Source organism: Elephantulus edwardii, unplaced genomic scaffold (assembly GCF_000299155.1).
Source record: "Elephantulus edwardii isolate Elephantulus edwardi_28Jun2011 unplaced genomic scaffold, EleEdw1.0 scaffold00058, whole genome shotgun sequence".
NCBI classification, from domain to species: domain Eukaryota; kingdom Metazoa; phylum Chordata; class Mammalia; order Macroscelidea; family Macroscelididae; genus Elephantulus; species Elephantulus edwardii.
Genome location: NW_006399808.1, coordinates 10288192 through 10304042, shown reverse-complemented (window position 1 = coordinate 10304042; position 15851 = coordinate 10288192). Strand labels below are relative to the sequence as shown.

The 15851-nt window shown below is 38.5% G+C and overlaps 1 protein-coding gene across 3 annotated transcripts in view; it reads right to left on the bottom strand.

Moving 5' to 3' along the window:
• Window positions 1-2088: 2088 nt before the first annotated feature.
• The window catches only part of P4HA1 (prolyl 4-hydroxylase, alpha polypeptide I), a 123596-nt gene continuing 109833 nt past the window's right edge, over window positions 2089-15851 (bottom strand). For all 3 annotated transcript variants that reach the window (XM_006887547.1, XM_006887548.1, XM_006887549.1), the window contains 3 exons: window positions 7183-7251; window positions 6002-6098; window positions 2089-2159 (listed from right to left, as the gene is read on the bottom strand). In XM_006887547.1, coding sequence (XP_006887609.1) covers window positions 2089-2159; window positions 6002-6098; window positions 7183-7251 — 237 coding nt within the window. The remainder of the gene's footprint in view (window positions 2160-6001; window positions 6099-7182; window positions 7252-15851) is intronic.

Here is a 15851-nt window from a genome sequence, read left to right as displayed (position 1 = left end):
TATTTATTTATTTACAGAGGTTTTGGATTTCCATTCATTCACTGCTGCAATTTTCTCCCTTCCCACCCCTCCCCACCAGCTCTCTTCCCCCTCCAAAGAGAGAAAAAAAAAAAGAAAAAAAATTCCTCCATTAGTATACAATTCCCACGTCCCTTCCCCCCAGCCCCCACCCCAAGTACACTTCTCTATTTTTAAGAGAAAGTCTTAAATACCATTACTGTAAAAACTCCATAATTATACTAAAATTTCAGAGTTCCTTTTGAAAGGAATACAATTTTGACTGTTTAGGTTTCAGAAGCCTCAGATAGCCTAAATTTTTTCCGTAACAATTTCTATTTTATAACCTAAAATATTTGAGTGAAGGAAAAACCAGAACATTAAAAGAGCAGCTATTTTTAATCCACCACCCATCTGGTAGTTTGTCATACCACGATGGTTTGTGTGTTACTGTGATGTAAAGACTAAGGTTGAATATAATGAAAAGGGTAAGGTTATGGAATATGTAAAATTCCTTGTGAAATGGGAATTTCATTATATTTGCTAAAATATACACTGTAATAAACATGAGTTTCTATCCTTTGAATCTTCATCAATATTTCAATTCCAGCAGAATCACCAAAAGGAAAGAGATCAGCAGAGATTCTGGATTAATAAAGACCAGAAGAAAACACTTGAGGACCTACCTCTAAAAATTAGCCAATGAAAATCTTTATGGATCCCAACAGAATATTGTCTGATGCAATGCTGGACATATCACAGAGTTGAAACCAACCCATAGCTGACTTTCCATTGGGTTTTCAGTCAGTAACTGCATGGAATGAATTTGCCCATCCTTCTCCCACAGAGCAGCTGGTGGCCTCAAACCATGTACTTTGGGGATTTCAGTGTTACTAGGTCAAAAATTAACTCAACCATACCAATGATTAGGAAGCGGTGCAGGACCAGGCACCACCATTCCATTTAGTTATATATATCTAAGGTCGCCTTGAGTTGGAGCTGCCTCCACAGCCAATGAACATCAAGCAGCTGCTATAGCAGTCAGATTCAAGAATAAAAAACACACAGAAACATTTTTAAAAAATATTTATGATCATAAATAGGCCACTGTTGTCACAATACAGTTCAGAATTGGAAAACAAGTATTTTGGCTGTGTAGGCAAAAGTTGGGGTTTTTTTTAACATATCAATTCCCTCATCATTGAAAGTACTTGTACATGTTAAAATTTCCAGTCTCTTAAGGCACAATATTTATTTAATCAGAATGCTAAGTTCACCATTCACTGCAGCACAAATAAGAGGCAAGGTATTAGCAATAAGAAAAATCAGTAAAGTCTAAGGACAAAATTGCCAGTCATTTAAGGACAGAGAAACAGACTAAGTAAGTAATGAATATTTTTGTTAAGAAGCTCCAATATTTTTATACAGGACAATGTGTTAAATTTTTTTAAAAATTCAAACATTTAATTCATCTCAGAGGAATTTATGAAAAAAGAGACATGATATTAATCATCACGTACTTTTTTCAGAAAGAGTCTGAGAGGGGGAAAAAATCAACTTAGAATAGTGTATAGAGGAAGTAACATCATATAGAACTGAGGTAAAAGTCCTAGTTTATTATTCATCTTCAAATAAATTCAGAAAATAAGCAGAGTAAACCTAACACTTACGTACATACTGCATGGCATCTGTCCCCTAACCAGCAGTCTGTCCCACTCTTAGCTTATCACTCACCAACTAATGTAATGAAATCCTGCAACTGGAGGGTTAAATTGTATTTTTTCATCCAACCCAAAATTTCCTTCAAATATAGCATCAAAATAAAAACTAATTTTAAACTCTGACTTGTTTGTCCTCTGTGATTTGTCCCACTGAACTTTACAGTTTTTATGTACAAAATATGTAGTGATTTAGTGTTTCCTTTAAAAGAAAAAACTCACAAGGTTAGTGATTGTCCACAGATGAAACATGGGATGAGGTTCATGAATGAACTGATCGTGGAGTGTTAGTCAATTGTAAACTCAACGTTAAGACTGGGAAATGTGTTTATCAGACACATTAGAGTACAGGAGACTGAGGGAACCCTGGCTGTCATTCCAACTCTGACAAGGTGCATGGTCTTCGGAACTCCTGTCCACGTTCATGGAGCCATTTATTGGATACTGCAAGGGAAAAGAAAAATGTAAATTTCCCTTTATAATTAGAATTTCATTAATTCTAAGAATAAAGTCTCTAACAAAGTTTCGACATAGGCTAAAACTTCAAGACCAAACCTAGACTTCTGTAGTCTACATTAAAAATACACATATTAATGTATCTCTCAAAACTCTTATAGCCCATGTATGGTATATATTTTTGAAAAGTCCTAAAGTACATGTATGGTCTATGTCCTAAAGCTTCTAGTGTTTACTGTGAAGTCTGAAATGAGACACAAATGCAAGTCACATGCAGGTCCAAAGAGAATAAAATGTGTCCTTATTCACTGTTGGTGGGAGTGTAAAATGGTGCAACCATTATGGAAGGCTATATGGTGCTTTCTCAAAAAGTTGCAAATAGATGTACCATTTGACCCAGCAATTACATTATTGGGAATATACCCCTAAAGAAACCATAACCTCCACCCAAGCAGATATATGCACACCCACGTTTATCGTGGCTTTGTTCACAAGAGCAAAGAGTTGGACACAACCTAAGTGCCCATCAACAAATAAATGGATAAAGAAGCTGTGGTATATTCACACAATGGAATACTATGCTGCATTGAAAAACAAGGAACTCATAAAAATTGTTCAAAATGGGTGACCTTGGAGGAAATTAAGCTACACGAAATATCTCAGTCACAAAAGGACAAATACTGCATAGTGTCACTGTTGTAAAATGAAACTGACATCGAGGTTGGGGGAAGACTGAGAAAGATGGGATAAATTATGTATACTACATTGAAACAGATGAGGGAGAGAACTGTTTAAAAGGGATATATGCTGAGGTATTATGGACAGAAGTCCAGAACGAAGGCTGCATAATAGAGTGGACTTGGGGGGAGGGATTATATAACAATGAAAGAATTTTTCTTTTACTTTTCAAACTGGGGGGCGGTGGCAGGGAGAAGTTGGGCAGGGAGAAAAGTGTAGCAATGAATGCATGGAAATCCAAAGTCTCTGTAAACTTTCATTAAAATTAATAAAAATTTTAAAAAAGGAAGAAATGTGGTTTTACTGCTTTTCTATCTTAAAAATCAACAAAAAGTTTCCACTCTGGGCTGGGCTATTTCCCATGTAAGCCAGGTGAACAAGCCACCCCTCAGTCAGTCCTGGAGAACAGAACTGAATGGGTAGATTTGAGGACACAGGGCAGCTGCATAGATTAGAGAGGACTGAGGATTATTTTCAAGTGTTGAAGTAAAATTTGCTCTGCTGCATTTCTAACTTAAAATAAAAAATAAACAAACCATCTCCACTCTAAAATGCAAATCGTTGCCACTGTATGTTCACTAAGTTTCCTTGGTTCCAAGATATTTTCTTTCCCCTTTTTTCTGATATCTTAAAAATATTTTTTTTACTCCTTCATCTCCTGTATTGTCACAGAACCCAGTGGCAAAATGTACAAAATACCTAAACAATTGTAATTCTTAACCTCTCTTCTATCTTTTGTTCATCCTAAATTAATCTTCTCTCTACCATGAATTCATTCTGGTCCTTTCATTGCTGCCTTAGTGCAGGCTTCATCACTACCTGGAAACAGCCTTCTAAGAAAATCTCTGCAACACTATATTCTCCTTGCTCTAGTCCAGGGGTTTCAAAACATCATCATCATTAGGGAGATTTAAAAATCCTGGTGATTACACATCATCTCTTAATCTTACACTGTTCAATGCAGGTGATGAGAGATACAAGACCATAAACACCTGGCATGTGGCAGGGGCCCTATACTGAAATAGATATTGTTGATGTTGCTGTTAAGTGCCCTCGAGTTGAGTACGACTCATAGTGACCCTATCAACAAAAGACCTGAACCCTGTTCTGTAACTATCATCATTTCTCTATGTTCATAGTTTTCAGAGGCATGTGGTTTAGGAAGTGGATGCTAGTCCTGCTTCCAAACCTTAATCAGTCTGGGAGTTCCACCAAACACTGTCCACACTAGGTAACCATTATGGCATTTGACAAACCTATGGCACAGCAGTCAGCATCACAGCAACCCCAAGCTACTTCTGTACAGCTACTATGGAGACCACTATACAGATATGTTGTTGTTGATTGTCATCGAGTCAAGCACAACTTAATAGTGACACAACCCTGCTTGTTCAAACTGAGGAGGTCCTGAAGTGCTTGCTGCAGAGGGTCAAGGACTGCAGCCTTCAACATGGATTGAGGCTCAATATCAAGAAGACAAAGATTCTTCCCCACTGGGCCAGTTGGCAGCATCAGGATAGGTGGAGAGATTGAGATTGTTCACAGCTTTAGTTTGCTTGGCTCTACAGTCAACACTCTCGGCACCAGCAGCCAGGAAATTAAAAGACATATAGCCATGGGAAAGTCTGCTGTTAGGGACCTCTTCAAAGTACTGAAGAGCAATGGTGCCTCTCTGGAGACTAAGGTGCATCTGATACAGGCTATGGTCTTTGGAATCACTTGTTATGCATCAGAGAGCTGGACAATGACTAGGGAGGATAGAAGGAGAACTGATGCCTTTGAGCTGTGGTGCTGGAGAAGAGTATTGGGGGTACCATGGACTGCTAAGAAAACAAACAGATTCATCCTGGAGAGGGTTAAACCAGGCTGCTCCTTGGAGGCAAGGATTCTGAGGCTTCGTCTGACATACTTTGGTCATGTTGTAAGGAGAGACTGGTCCTTGGAGAGGGACATCATGCTTGGGAGGGTAGAGGGCAGGCACAGGAAGGGAAGGCACTCTATGAGGTGGATTGATCCAGTGACTGAGGTAATCGGGATGGGTGTATCAGAGAAAGTGAGATTGGCACAGGGCAGAGCAGAGTTTAGGGCTGTTGTACATAGGGTCACTATGAGTTGCAAGTGACTCGGCGGCACATAACAATAACAACATGAACAAAAGGCCTAAGGCCTTTCTAAAACTACTGTCATTTATCAAAGTTCATTGTGTTTCCAAAGGCATGTTGTTTATGAAGTGGATAAAACACACTGTTAAAATAAATTTCACCTGCCACTTTTTCTTTTTTTTTCATATGACAAAGCCTGAGTCATGACCTTCAGGACTCCTTACAATTTCATTAGCCTCATCCTAAGTTTGGTCTTGATCACTAAGTGCCAGATCAAATTTTAAAACTAGGTTTTGGAAAAGGTTCCAAACTTAAGAACTCATTATCATCTGTTACCATCTTTGTATTAATGTGCTCATTGCTACTGAGTCAGAACGAACTCTCAGGTAACCTTTTCAGAGGCTCTCAGTCACAAGGTAGGCCACTGCCCATCTTCTTCCAGCACATACTGGAAGGTCTGAAATGCCTGCCTTTGGCCTGGTAGACAAATGCCTTACCCAGGAGTCTATAACAACTCTCTATCTTTGTATTAATATGTATCCACTTCCTAAACAACATACCTCTGGAAATTCTATGAACTTTGATAAATGACGATAGTTATAGAAAGGTTTCCGGTCTTTTATTATTAGTGTTGCTTGCTATGAGTCATGCTCGACTCAATGGCAATCAACAACAACGTATTTCTCCATTAATAATCTGAAGCAAATTCTGAATATTCTGAGAAAATAAATGTCTTATCTGACGTTAAATTAATTTTTCTTAGAAAACAAGCAGAAATATAGTTAAAATTTCTACGGTATAAAATTAGAGCAAATTAAACAGACTTTTATCTATTGAATGCAAATATACATAAAGATCAGAAATGTGGCCTTGTATTTAAAGTGTTAAAGTTCTAGTAGAGCTATCTGCTGAGAGTTTTATTTTCTTCAAAGATGTTGATTTTAAAATACAGAACAAAAATTCCATTCAGAGAAAACAGGAAATATTTACCCCATTTGTTTCCAACTAGTACTGGACAGGCTGCATGCCGCGTACTATAATCTCCTTCTCCACTGGCAAACAGATTATACCAGAAAACAGCAGTTCCCTGTGGTGAGCAACAAAAAATTATCCTCAAATAAAATGACAAGTCATCACATTCAGCAGTACTTAACACTTCCTGCAGAAGGATTCTTCCACAGTTGCATGAGACCTTGCTCTCCTATAAAAAATGTTATCACTTTAAGCATTTTTACGAAACATATGAGAAAGCTAATACAACAAAGATGCTTAATGAAAAAGGTGTTTGTCAAAAAGCCAAGGGTTTCATTAGCAAGATAAGTCTAACATGTGGAACTACGGAGCACTGAATTACAAAACATGGCCCTTCTGTGTTGCTATTGCTAGATGTCACTGAATTATGATGTCTCATAGAAACCCAACAATCAACAGATCTGAACCGTGTCCTATCCTGTGCCCATCGAGGCACACTAACATACTATGGACTGACAAAAGAATAAACAAATAAATTCCTCATTTAGAATGCTGCTTAGACTCACATATTTTAGATATGTTAAGAGAAGGGGCCAGTACCTGGAGAAGAACATTATGTTTGGGAAAGCAAAAGGTCAGAGAAAAGGAGGAAGACACTCAACAAATAGACTGACATGGTGGTTGCAACAAGGGGTATAAGCATGGCAAGGCTCACAAGGTGACCCAGGACCTACAGGGTTTCATTCTGTTGTACACAGGCATGTGGGGAGCCCTACATCTTTCTAAATGCTCACCAAACACTGGATAGGAAATTGTGCAAGAGAGGTGTCCACAGTACACAAGGAGACTGACTAGATTTCTAATAAATATAAGTGAGAAGCACGGTACCCTTGTGTGGAGGATACTATGTAAAAGGTGTGTAGAAACCTAGCAGGAGAACTGGTCAGTTTTGTCAAGCTGGCAGGCTTAAGGTGAAACATGTGGGACAGGGATGGCTGTACTCAGAAGACAGTGAGAGCTGGCAGTGCAGCAGTAATAAGAATGACAGAAAATGTAGTCCTTAAATAGGGATCTTTTAAACCCATTAGTTAGAGCATAAAACACAGGTGACCCGTCTACCCAAGGAAAAAGTGAAAAGATAAAAGAAAACCAAGCAAAAAAAAAAAAACCAAACAAACCAACAAGCAAAGCAACTTTACCTTTTTGGGCCAAACGCTAGCTCCTACTTCAGGAAAAACAGTGGCTCCCCCTGCTGACACGTCACTCATCTACAAGACAAGAGGGAACTTGAGATCAGGAGGTGTGGGGCAGAATAAAGTAAAATATACCACTGTGAGGAGAATTCAAGTGGATTAAAAAATTTAGACTTCTATTTAGATGGTTGGGTTTGTGTATGCAACTTAGTTTTTCAAAATCAAAACAACATGAGATACCATATTGCCCCAGTAACAACAGCAAAGTTCAACAGGGCAGCAAACAACAAACACTGGTGAGGTTGTGGAGAAACTGGAACTCTTATTACTGGTGGGAGTATAAAATGGTACAACCACTATGGAAGGCAGTATGGCATTTTCTCCCAAAGCTGGAAATAGAGATGCCATTTGACCCAGCAACCCCACTAGTAGCAATATACCCTAAAGAAATCATAGCTTCCACCCAAACAGATGTATGCATACCCATATTTACTGCTGCGTTATTCACAATAGCAAAGAGATGAAAGCAACCCAAATGCCTATCAACAAGTGAATGGATAGGAAAACTAGGGTATATTCACACAATGGAATACTATGCAGCACTGAAAAGCAAGGCACTCATAAAATATTATACAACATAGATGACCCTGGAGGACATTATGCTGAGTGAAATATCTCAACCACAAAAGGACAAAAACTGTAGAATACCACTGTTATAAAAAAGGAATTACAAGGAAGTTGTGTGGTAACAAAGAAAAGGGGATAAATAATGAACACTGCACTGCAACAGATGAAGGAAAGAACTGTTTAAAAGGAATATAAGTATGAAAACAGTACAGAATAAGAGATATATAGCAAAGTGACCAGGCAGCAGGGTTGAGTGGTGAAGGGAGGAAATGATGCAACAATGAACAAGTACACTGGGGATGTAGGAAGGAAAATATTCAACCATGTATGAATGAAAATAAAACTTTTCTGTAAATTTGTTAAAATCACAATTAAAAAGTGGAAAACAGAACAGAGAAAACCCCAATCTGCTATTTAGGCTTACAAACATGAGTGATAAAACCAAAGATAAAAGCATGGGTGTGAATATGCCCCTCCCCCAAAAAAGACAGAAAGAAGGCTATAGACATAATGTAAGATATTCATAGGTAAAAAAAGATGACATAAGACTTAAAACTGATAAATAATAGAGACACACACACACACACACACACACACACACAATATTATAATGTATTATAATTTAAGCTCCTTGAGGGCCAAACTTCTGTTTATCACAGAATTTTTAGAGTACAGAATACTACTTCCAAAATAGTATGTGTTTAAAACTATTTCTTTAAATGAGCAAATGTGAATAAAAGAAATTAAATGCCAAGAGACAAATAATAATGCACTAAAATCAGTTTTGTCATTTTTCATGGTTGAGAATCAAACACTGAAAATGAGACTATCTAAGAATTACATCAAATTAATCATAGAGACAATGTAGAACAAAACATAACCTCTCAAGAGCGAAGCAAGCCAAGCACAGAGTGAGTAGAGAGCAAGACAGATGGAATCTGAGTGAGAAATATTATTTAAAAAATTCGTTTAGGAGCCTCAGAGGAGAGCAGCATGCCTCGATGAGGAGCAGTGAGCCTTGGTGAAGAGCAGTGAGCCGTGGTGGGCCCCACCTGCCATGAGCAAGTAGGACAGTGGGAATGTGAGTGAGGTACTTGGGGGGATCACTGCTGATTGCTGGACCAATTGTGGGACCCCATCACCTTAAACAGGAGGGAGTGAGACAGTTGGAGCTCTACTGGGGTGGCAGACCCAGTTCTCAAGGCAAAAACTAAGGCTTCCCAGCTTTCCCACTCAGGTACCCTACCCCACCCACACCCCGGCACACAACCTCCCTCCTGTGTGGCTCTGCGTGCATCTGTGCATGCACCCACCCTAAGACCCTACGTGCACCTGTGTAGGTGCCTGCCCAACCTTCTTCTGGAGCAGTGACATCAGATCAAGAACCAGTTATTGCCTCAGGCACGAAAAACTCTACCACAGCAATGTCAGGAAGAAGCAGACAACCTCACTTCCTACATAAGCTCAAAGCAAGATATCACCCCAATAAAATGACACAGTATCGGTGGATTTCCTGAAGCCAGAAAGTCGGATGAAATGTTCTGACACAGAATTTAAGAAAAAAATGATTTAATATCTTCAATGGGTGAAAAGCAAACATGAAGAATTACAGGATACTGCAAGCGAAAACTAGGAGGAGCTTAAAAAAAATCCAAAACAATGCACATAAAACAAATGAGACACTGGAAAAAACAAGAAACTACAATCCAAAATATAAGGTCCAATGTTTCAGATGCTGTCAATATGATGGAAAACAGAGTTCAAGAGATGGAATACAGAATGAGTGAAATGGAATATAGAATTGTCACCATTGATCTGCTAGAGCAAAAAGCATAATCAAAAAGGAAGAGAAAAGAAGAAAACCTAAGAATAATATGAGACACCATCAAGAGAAGTAACACACACATCATCAGAATCCAAGAACAGGAAGAATTAAGGCATAGAAAAAGTTGTGGAAGAATTCCTATAAGAAAACTTCTCAGGCATAATGAAGAATAAAAACATATATTCAAGAAGCTGAGCAAACACCATACAGAATAGATCCCAAAAGAAAAAAGAAGAAGCCCTAATCCATAACGTAAACAGTCTTCCACGCATCCTGAAAAACCTACAACCGGGTGAGGATAAAATAGATGAATGGGACCTTCTAAGAATCAAATCCCTACGCACATCCAAAAACTTCTCCAAGAGAGTAAAAAGGAAAGCCACATACTGGAAAAAAGTTTTTGGTAATGACATGTCAGATAAGGGACTTGTATCTAGAATTTATAAAACACTCAAGCACAAGATAAAAGAAAACAACCCAACTGAAAAATGGGCACAGGACATGAACAGACAGTTCCTCAAAGAAGACATTCAGCTGGCCAAAAAAACACATGAAAAAATGTTCAAAATCCTGAGCGCTCAGAGAGATGCAAATCAAAACAATTATGAGATATCATCTCATCCCAATAAGAACAGCAAAATTTAACAGAACAGCAAACAACAAATTCTGGCAAGGTTGTGGAGAAACTGGAACCCTTCTTCACTGTTGGTGGGAGTGTAAAATGGTGCAACCACTATGCAAGGTAGTATGGTGCTTTCTCAAAAAGTTGCAAATAGAAGTATCATTTGACCTAGCAATTCCACTACTGAGAATATACCCTAAAGAAATCACAACTGGCTTTGTTCACAATTGCAAAGAGTTGGAAATAACCCAAGTGCCCATTAACAAACGAATGGCTAGAGAAGTTTTGATATAGTCACACAATGGAATGCAATGCTGCATTGAAAATCAGGAACTCATGAAATAGTATTCAAAATGGATAACTGCGGAGGACATTATGCTGAGTGAAATATCTCAGTCACAAAAGGACTAAATAGTGCCATTGTTGTAAAGCGGGTCTGACATCAGAGTTGGGGGAAACTAAGAGGGGATAAATAATGTATACTGCATTGAAACAGATGAGGGAGAGAACTGTTTAGGGGAAATATATGATTAGGTATTGTAATGACATGAGTCCAGAATGAATGCTGCGTAGTGGAAAGGACTTGGGGAGGGGGGGGTGGAACTGTATAACAATTAAAGAAATTTTTTTTTACTTTTCAGAGAGAAAAGCTAAATGAAGGAAAGGGAGGAGAGGGGAGGGCAGGGAGGAAAGTGTGCAACAATGAATGAATGGAAATCCAAAGTCTCTGTAAACTTTCATTAAAATTAAAAAAATAGATAAAAAAATCAACTCTCCAAAATAAAAGTAACATATGTTAAGGAAACATTGATTATATAGCAGGGATCTCTTTTAAAAGCAATACAAGCAGAATGTACAGATACATTCAGATTGTACCATAAAACAAACACAATTATATGTTGTATTAAAGTATCACCTCTAGAACAAGTAACTACAAATATTAAATACAAATATGCAGTAGAAGAGAAAACAAGGCTTTTATTTTAATAACAGGTATCATTTAGATAAAGATAAAAATATTAAATAAGTTAAAAGAAGTATACTATATGATAAAGGATATAAGGAATATAAAAAACTATCTGCTCTTAAATAATTAGTAAACTAACTTTGAAAAAATTTTTTAAAAGTTGCGCAGAAAATGAAAAAGAAGAGACTGCCAAAAGAAAAGATATGTTTTAGAATCAGTGCAGCAAGGCAGCTTCTTAGAAGGATGGTGAGACTGTGCCTCATATCTTTGAACATGCGGTTATGATGAGCCAACATGCTCATCATGCTTGGAAAACTATAGGGCCAATGAAAGAGAGGATCTTCAATGAGACGGACTGACAGAGTTAATGCAAAAAGAAATCACTTTTTGGGCCTGAGGATGGTACCAAGACTATGCAAGGATTAGAGCTCCAGTACACAGGAATGGAGTTTGTCTCTCAATATGGCTTTTGTAGTGAGGATGATGGACTACTTGGAGAGGCAGGACTTTCCAAGTGAGACATGTATGTTGGCTTGTCCACAAAAGGACTGGTTGCCATCCCACAAGGGACTATCCAATCTCAGCAATCTACAAGAGGATCAGCTAATCTTGCCCATAAATTGAACAGCTCTAGCTGCAGAAACTAGATCTTCCCCATCAGAAGAGATAATTCTTCCCCGGCCAGAGAAAAGAGATGTCCCATAAAACGTAGGACATGCTTTGGGACAGCAGCAGCAATGACTGAACTGGACAAATGATGTGAGATGGAACTTTTGAGGGGAGAGGGAGATGGAAGGGGAAGAGGAAGCCAAGAGTGGCACAATTGAGTGGAGAGTCAATACTGGCAGGACTAAGAATTTGGGAATATTTATGAGCCATAAGACTTGAGGCTAAGGTAACTCTGTTCATACTTTGGGAGCTGTCCTGACTATATTCTGTTATTAATCCGGATTACAGCCTTTTGACATCCCCAATATGGTTCTGTGTTGTCGGTGAGCTACTACACTGGATTTTGGAGCCAGTAAACCAGTAATGTTGGTGCTGAGATGAGTAGAAAGAGGCATGGGAATGTGGGGAACATGTCTGACCTAATGGATATTGATTTTGTGTTACTGATGCTGTGGTCAGGGATAGTTTCCCTCTATGAAGTTGATAAAGGTCAGATATGGCACTCCCCATGTGGCCCTTGCTCATTTTTGCTATGAGTCGGAGTCAATAGAATAGAAACAAACACTATAGGTCACTTATTATTTGTTGGGCATGAGAGAGCTGGACAATGACTAAGGATGACAGAGCTGATGCCTTTGAGCTGTGGTGCTTGAGAGTACTGAATATACCATAGACTGCTAGGAGAATAAACAGGTTCATCCTAAAGAGGTGAAACTAGACTACTCTTTGGAGGAAAGGATTGTGAAGCTTCGTCTGATATACTTTGGGCATGTTGCAAGGAGGGACCAGTGCTTGGAGAAAGGCATCTTGCTTGGAAGGGTAGAGGACAGCGCAAGAAAGGAAGACCCTGGAGGAGATGGAATGACTCAGTGACTGAGGTAATGGGGGTACGTGTATTAGAGACAATGAGATTGGCTCAAGATAGAGCAGAGTTCAGTTCAGAGCTGTTGATCACTGTGAGTCAAAAGTGACTCAATGGCACATAACAAAAACATGAACAATGTTAAAACACTGGGAGAAATAAATATCAATCTAATCAAAAGACTAATTATGTTAGGAAAAGAACAGTGTATGCACTGTTGTTTGGTGCCGACTCTCAACTCTGACTTTTAACAATTTTATAAAGGTTGCCTTTTCCTGCTTCACTCTCAAAATCTGCAGGTACTGTGTCAATACATCTTATGAAGGGTCTTCCTCTCCTTTGCTGACCCTCAAATTTCCAAGCATGATGTCTTCTTCTAAGAAGTGGTGTTTCCTGACAATATGCCCAAAGTATATGCGATGATGTTTCACCATACTTGCCTCTTGATGAACTTCCTTCAAGAAAGATTTGTTTGTTCTTTGGGTAGTCCATGATATATTCAATATTCATCAACATCACAATTCACAAGCATCAATTCTTCTTCAGTCTTCCTTATTCATTATCCAACTCCCACATGCATATTAAGCAATTTAAAATATCATGACACCTTATTCTTTTTTTAAATTAATTTTAATGAAAGTTTACAGAGACTTAGGGTTTCCAATCATTCATTGTTGCACTTTTCGCCCTGCCCACCCCAACCCACCAATTCACTCTTCTCCTTAAAAAGTAAAACTCTTTCATTGTTATGCAATCCCTCCCCGCAAGTCCACTCCACTGTGTAGCCTTCATTCTGGACTCCTGTCATGACAATAACACCCAATCATATATTCCTTTTAAACAGTTTTCTCCCTCATCTGCTTCAATGCAGTATACATCATTCCTCCACTCATTCTCTGTCTTCACTCTAGGCCGAAAGTAGTCCCGGTTTACAACAGTAGCCCTATGCAATACCTGTCTTTTTGTGACTGAAATATTTCACTCGGCATAATGTCCCAGGGTCATCCATTTTGCATAGTATTTCATGAGTTGCTTGCTTTTCAATGCTGCATAGTATTCCATTTTGTGACTATACCAGAGCTTCTCTATCCATTTGTTTGTTGATGGGCACTTGGGTTTTTTCCTGCTCTTTGCTATTGTGAACAAAGACGCAATAAACATGGGTATGCATATATCTGCTTGGGTGGAAGTTATGGATTCTTTAGGGTAAATTCCCAGTAGTGGAACTGCTGGGTCAAATGGTATTTCTATTTGCAACTTTTTGAGAAAGTGCAATACAGCTTTCCATAGTGGTTGCACCATTTTACACTCCCACCAACAGTGAATAAGGATTCCAGTTTCTCCACAACCTCACCAGTATTTGATGTTTGCTGCTCTGTTAAATTTTGCTATTCTTACTGCAGTGAGATGATATCTCATTGTTGTTGTTGTTATGTGCCGTCGAGTTGCTTGCCACTCATAGCGACTCTATGGACAACAGCTCTAAACTCTGCTCTGTCCTGTGCCAATCTCACTGTCTCCGACACACTCATCCCGATTGCCCCAGTCACCGAATCAATCCATCTCCCAGAGGGCCTTCCCCTCCCGCGTCTGCCCTCCACCCTCCCAAGCATGATGTCCCTCTCCAAGGACCAGCCTCTCCTTACAACATGACCAAAGTATGTCAGATGAAGCCTCAGTCAGAATCCTTGCCTCCAAGGAGAAGCCCGGTTTAACCCTCTCTAGGATGAATCTGTTTGTTCTCTTAGCAGTCCATGGCACCTTCAGCACTCTTCTCCAACACCAAAGCTCAAAAGCATCAATTCTCCTTCTATCCTCCTTGGTCATTGTCTAGCTCTCTGACTTAGACACCTTATTCTTGATACTGACATCCTCCCTCTTTAGCACCTGACACTAGATTTGTCAAGAGGTCCCTAAAATTAGATTTGCCTAATACAACATGTCTTTTTTACTGTTGTCACCATGGGTGTTAATTATGGATCCAAGTAAAATTACATCCTTGACAACTTCCCTCTTTTTCTATTTATCATGTGTTGCCTATTGATCAACTGTAAGGATTTTTGTTTTCTTGATGCTGAGATATAATCTACACTGAAGGCTGTAGCTTTTTACCACCTTTAATAAATGTTCCAAGTCTTCTTTAGTTTCCATAAAGACTGTGTCATGTGAATAATGTAGGTTGTTGATAAAGTCTACCAATCCGGAAGCCACATTCTTCTTCATATAGCCTAGATACTTAAATTTTTGCTCATCACATAGACTAAATAACCTTGAAATGCATTTTCCTTATTTTGAACAACAGAGTATCCCTTTCTCTGAATGATTGCTTTTTTATCTATATGCAGCTTTAATTTAAGCACAATTAAAGGTTATAGAATTTTATTCATGTCCTCCATAGAGGTTTGTTAGGACCCACACAGTTGAATACTTTTGCACAGTTAAAAATATAAAAAAGCATTTTTCCAGAATTCTCTTATCAGCCAAGATCCATTCAACTTCAGCAATGATTATCCCTCATTTCATAGGCTTTTCTAAATCTAGCTTGAATTTCTGAAAGTTCTCTATCAGTGCATTTTCCTGCCATTTAAAAATAATCTTCAGCAAGATTTTACTTGTTTGTGACACTAAGAATTTTTTTTAATAATTTCTGCACTCTGCTGGGTCATCTTTCATTGGAATGGTAACAAAACAGATCTCTTCTAGTCCCTTAGTCAGGTAACTGTCTTCCAAATGTCTTGGCATTGATAAGTGAGCACACCCAGAGCTGTATCTGTTTAAACATTCCAACTGCTATTTCATCAATTCCTAGGATCTTCATTTTTATCAATGCTTTTGTTCCAGCTTGTATATCTTCATTACCACTGTTTGGGTTTTTTTAATCATATGCTACTTCTGGAAATGGTTCCATTTTTCCTCTTTTTGATATCTATATATTCTTTTTTTTTGTCTTCCTGCATCATTCAATATTTTTTCCACAGAATCACTCAGTATTGCAACTTGAGTCTTGAATTTCTTTTTCAGTTCCTTCAGCTTGAGATATTCTAAGCTCAAGTCTTTGCACATTTCATAGTAATTTGTCTTCTTGAGTTGCCTTTTGAATCTT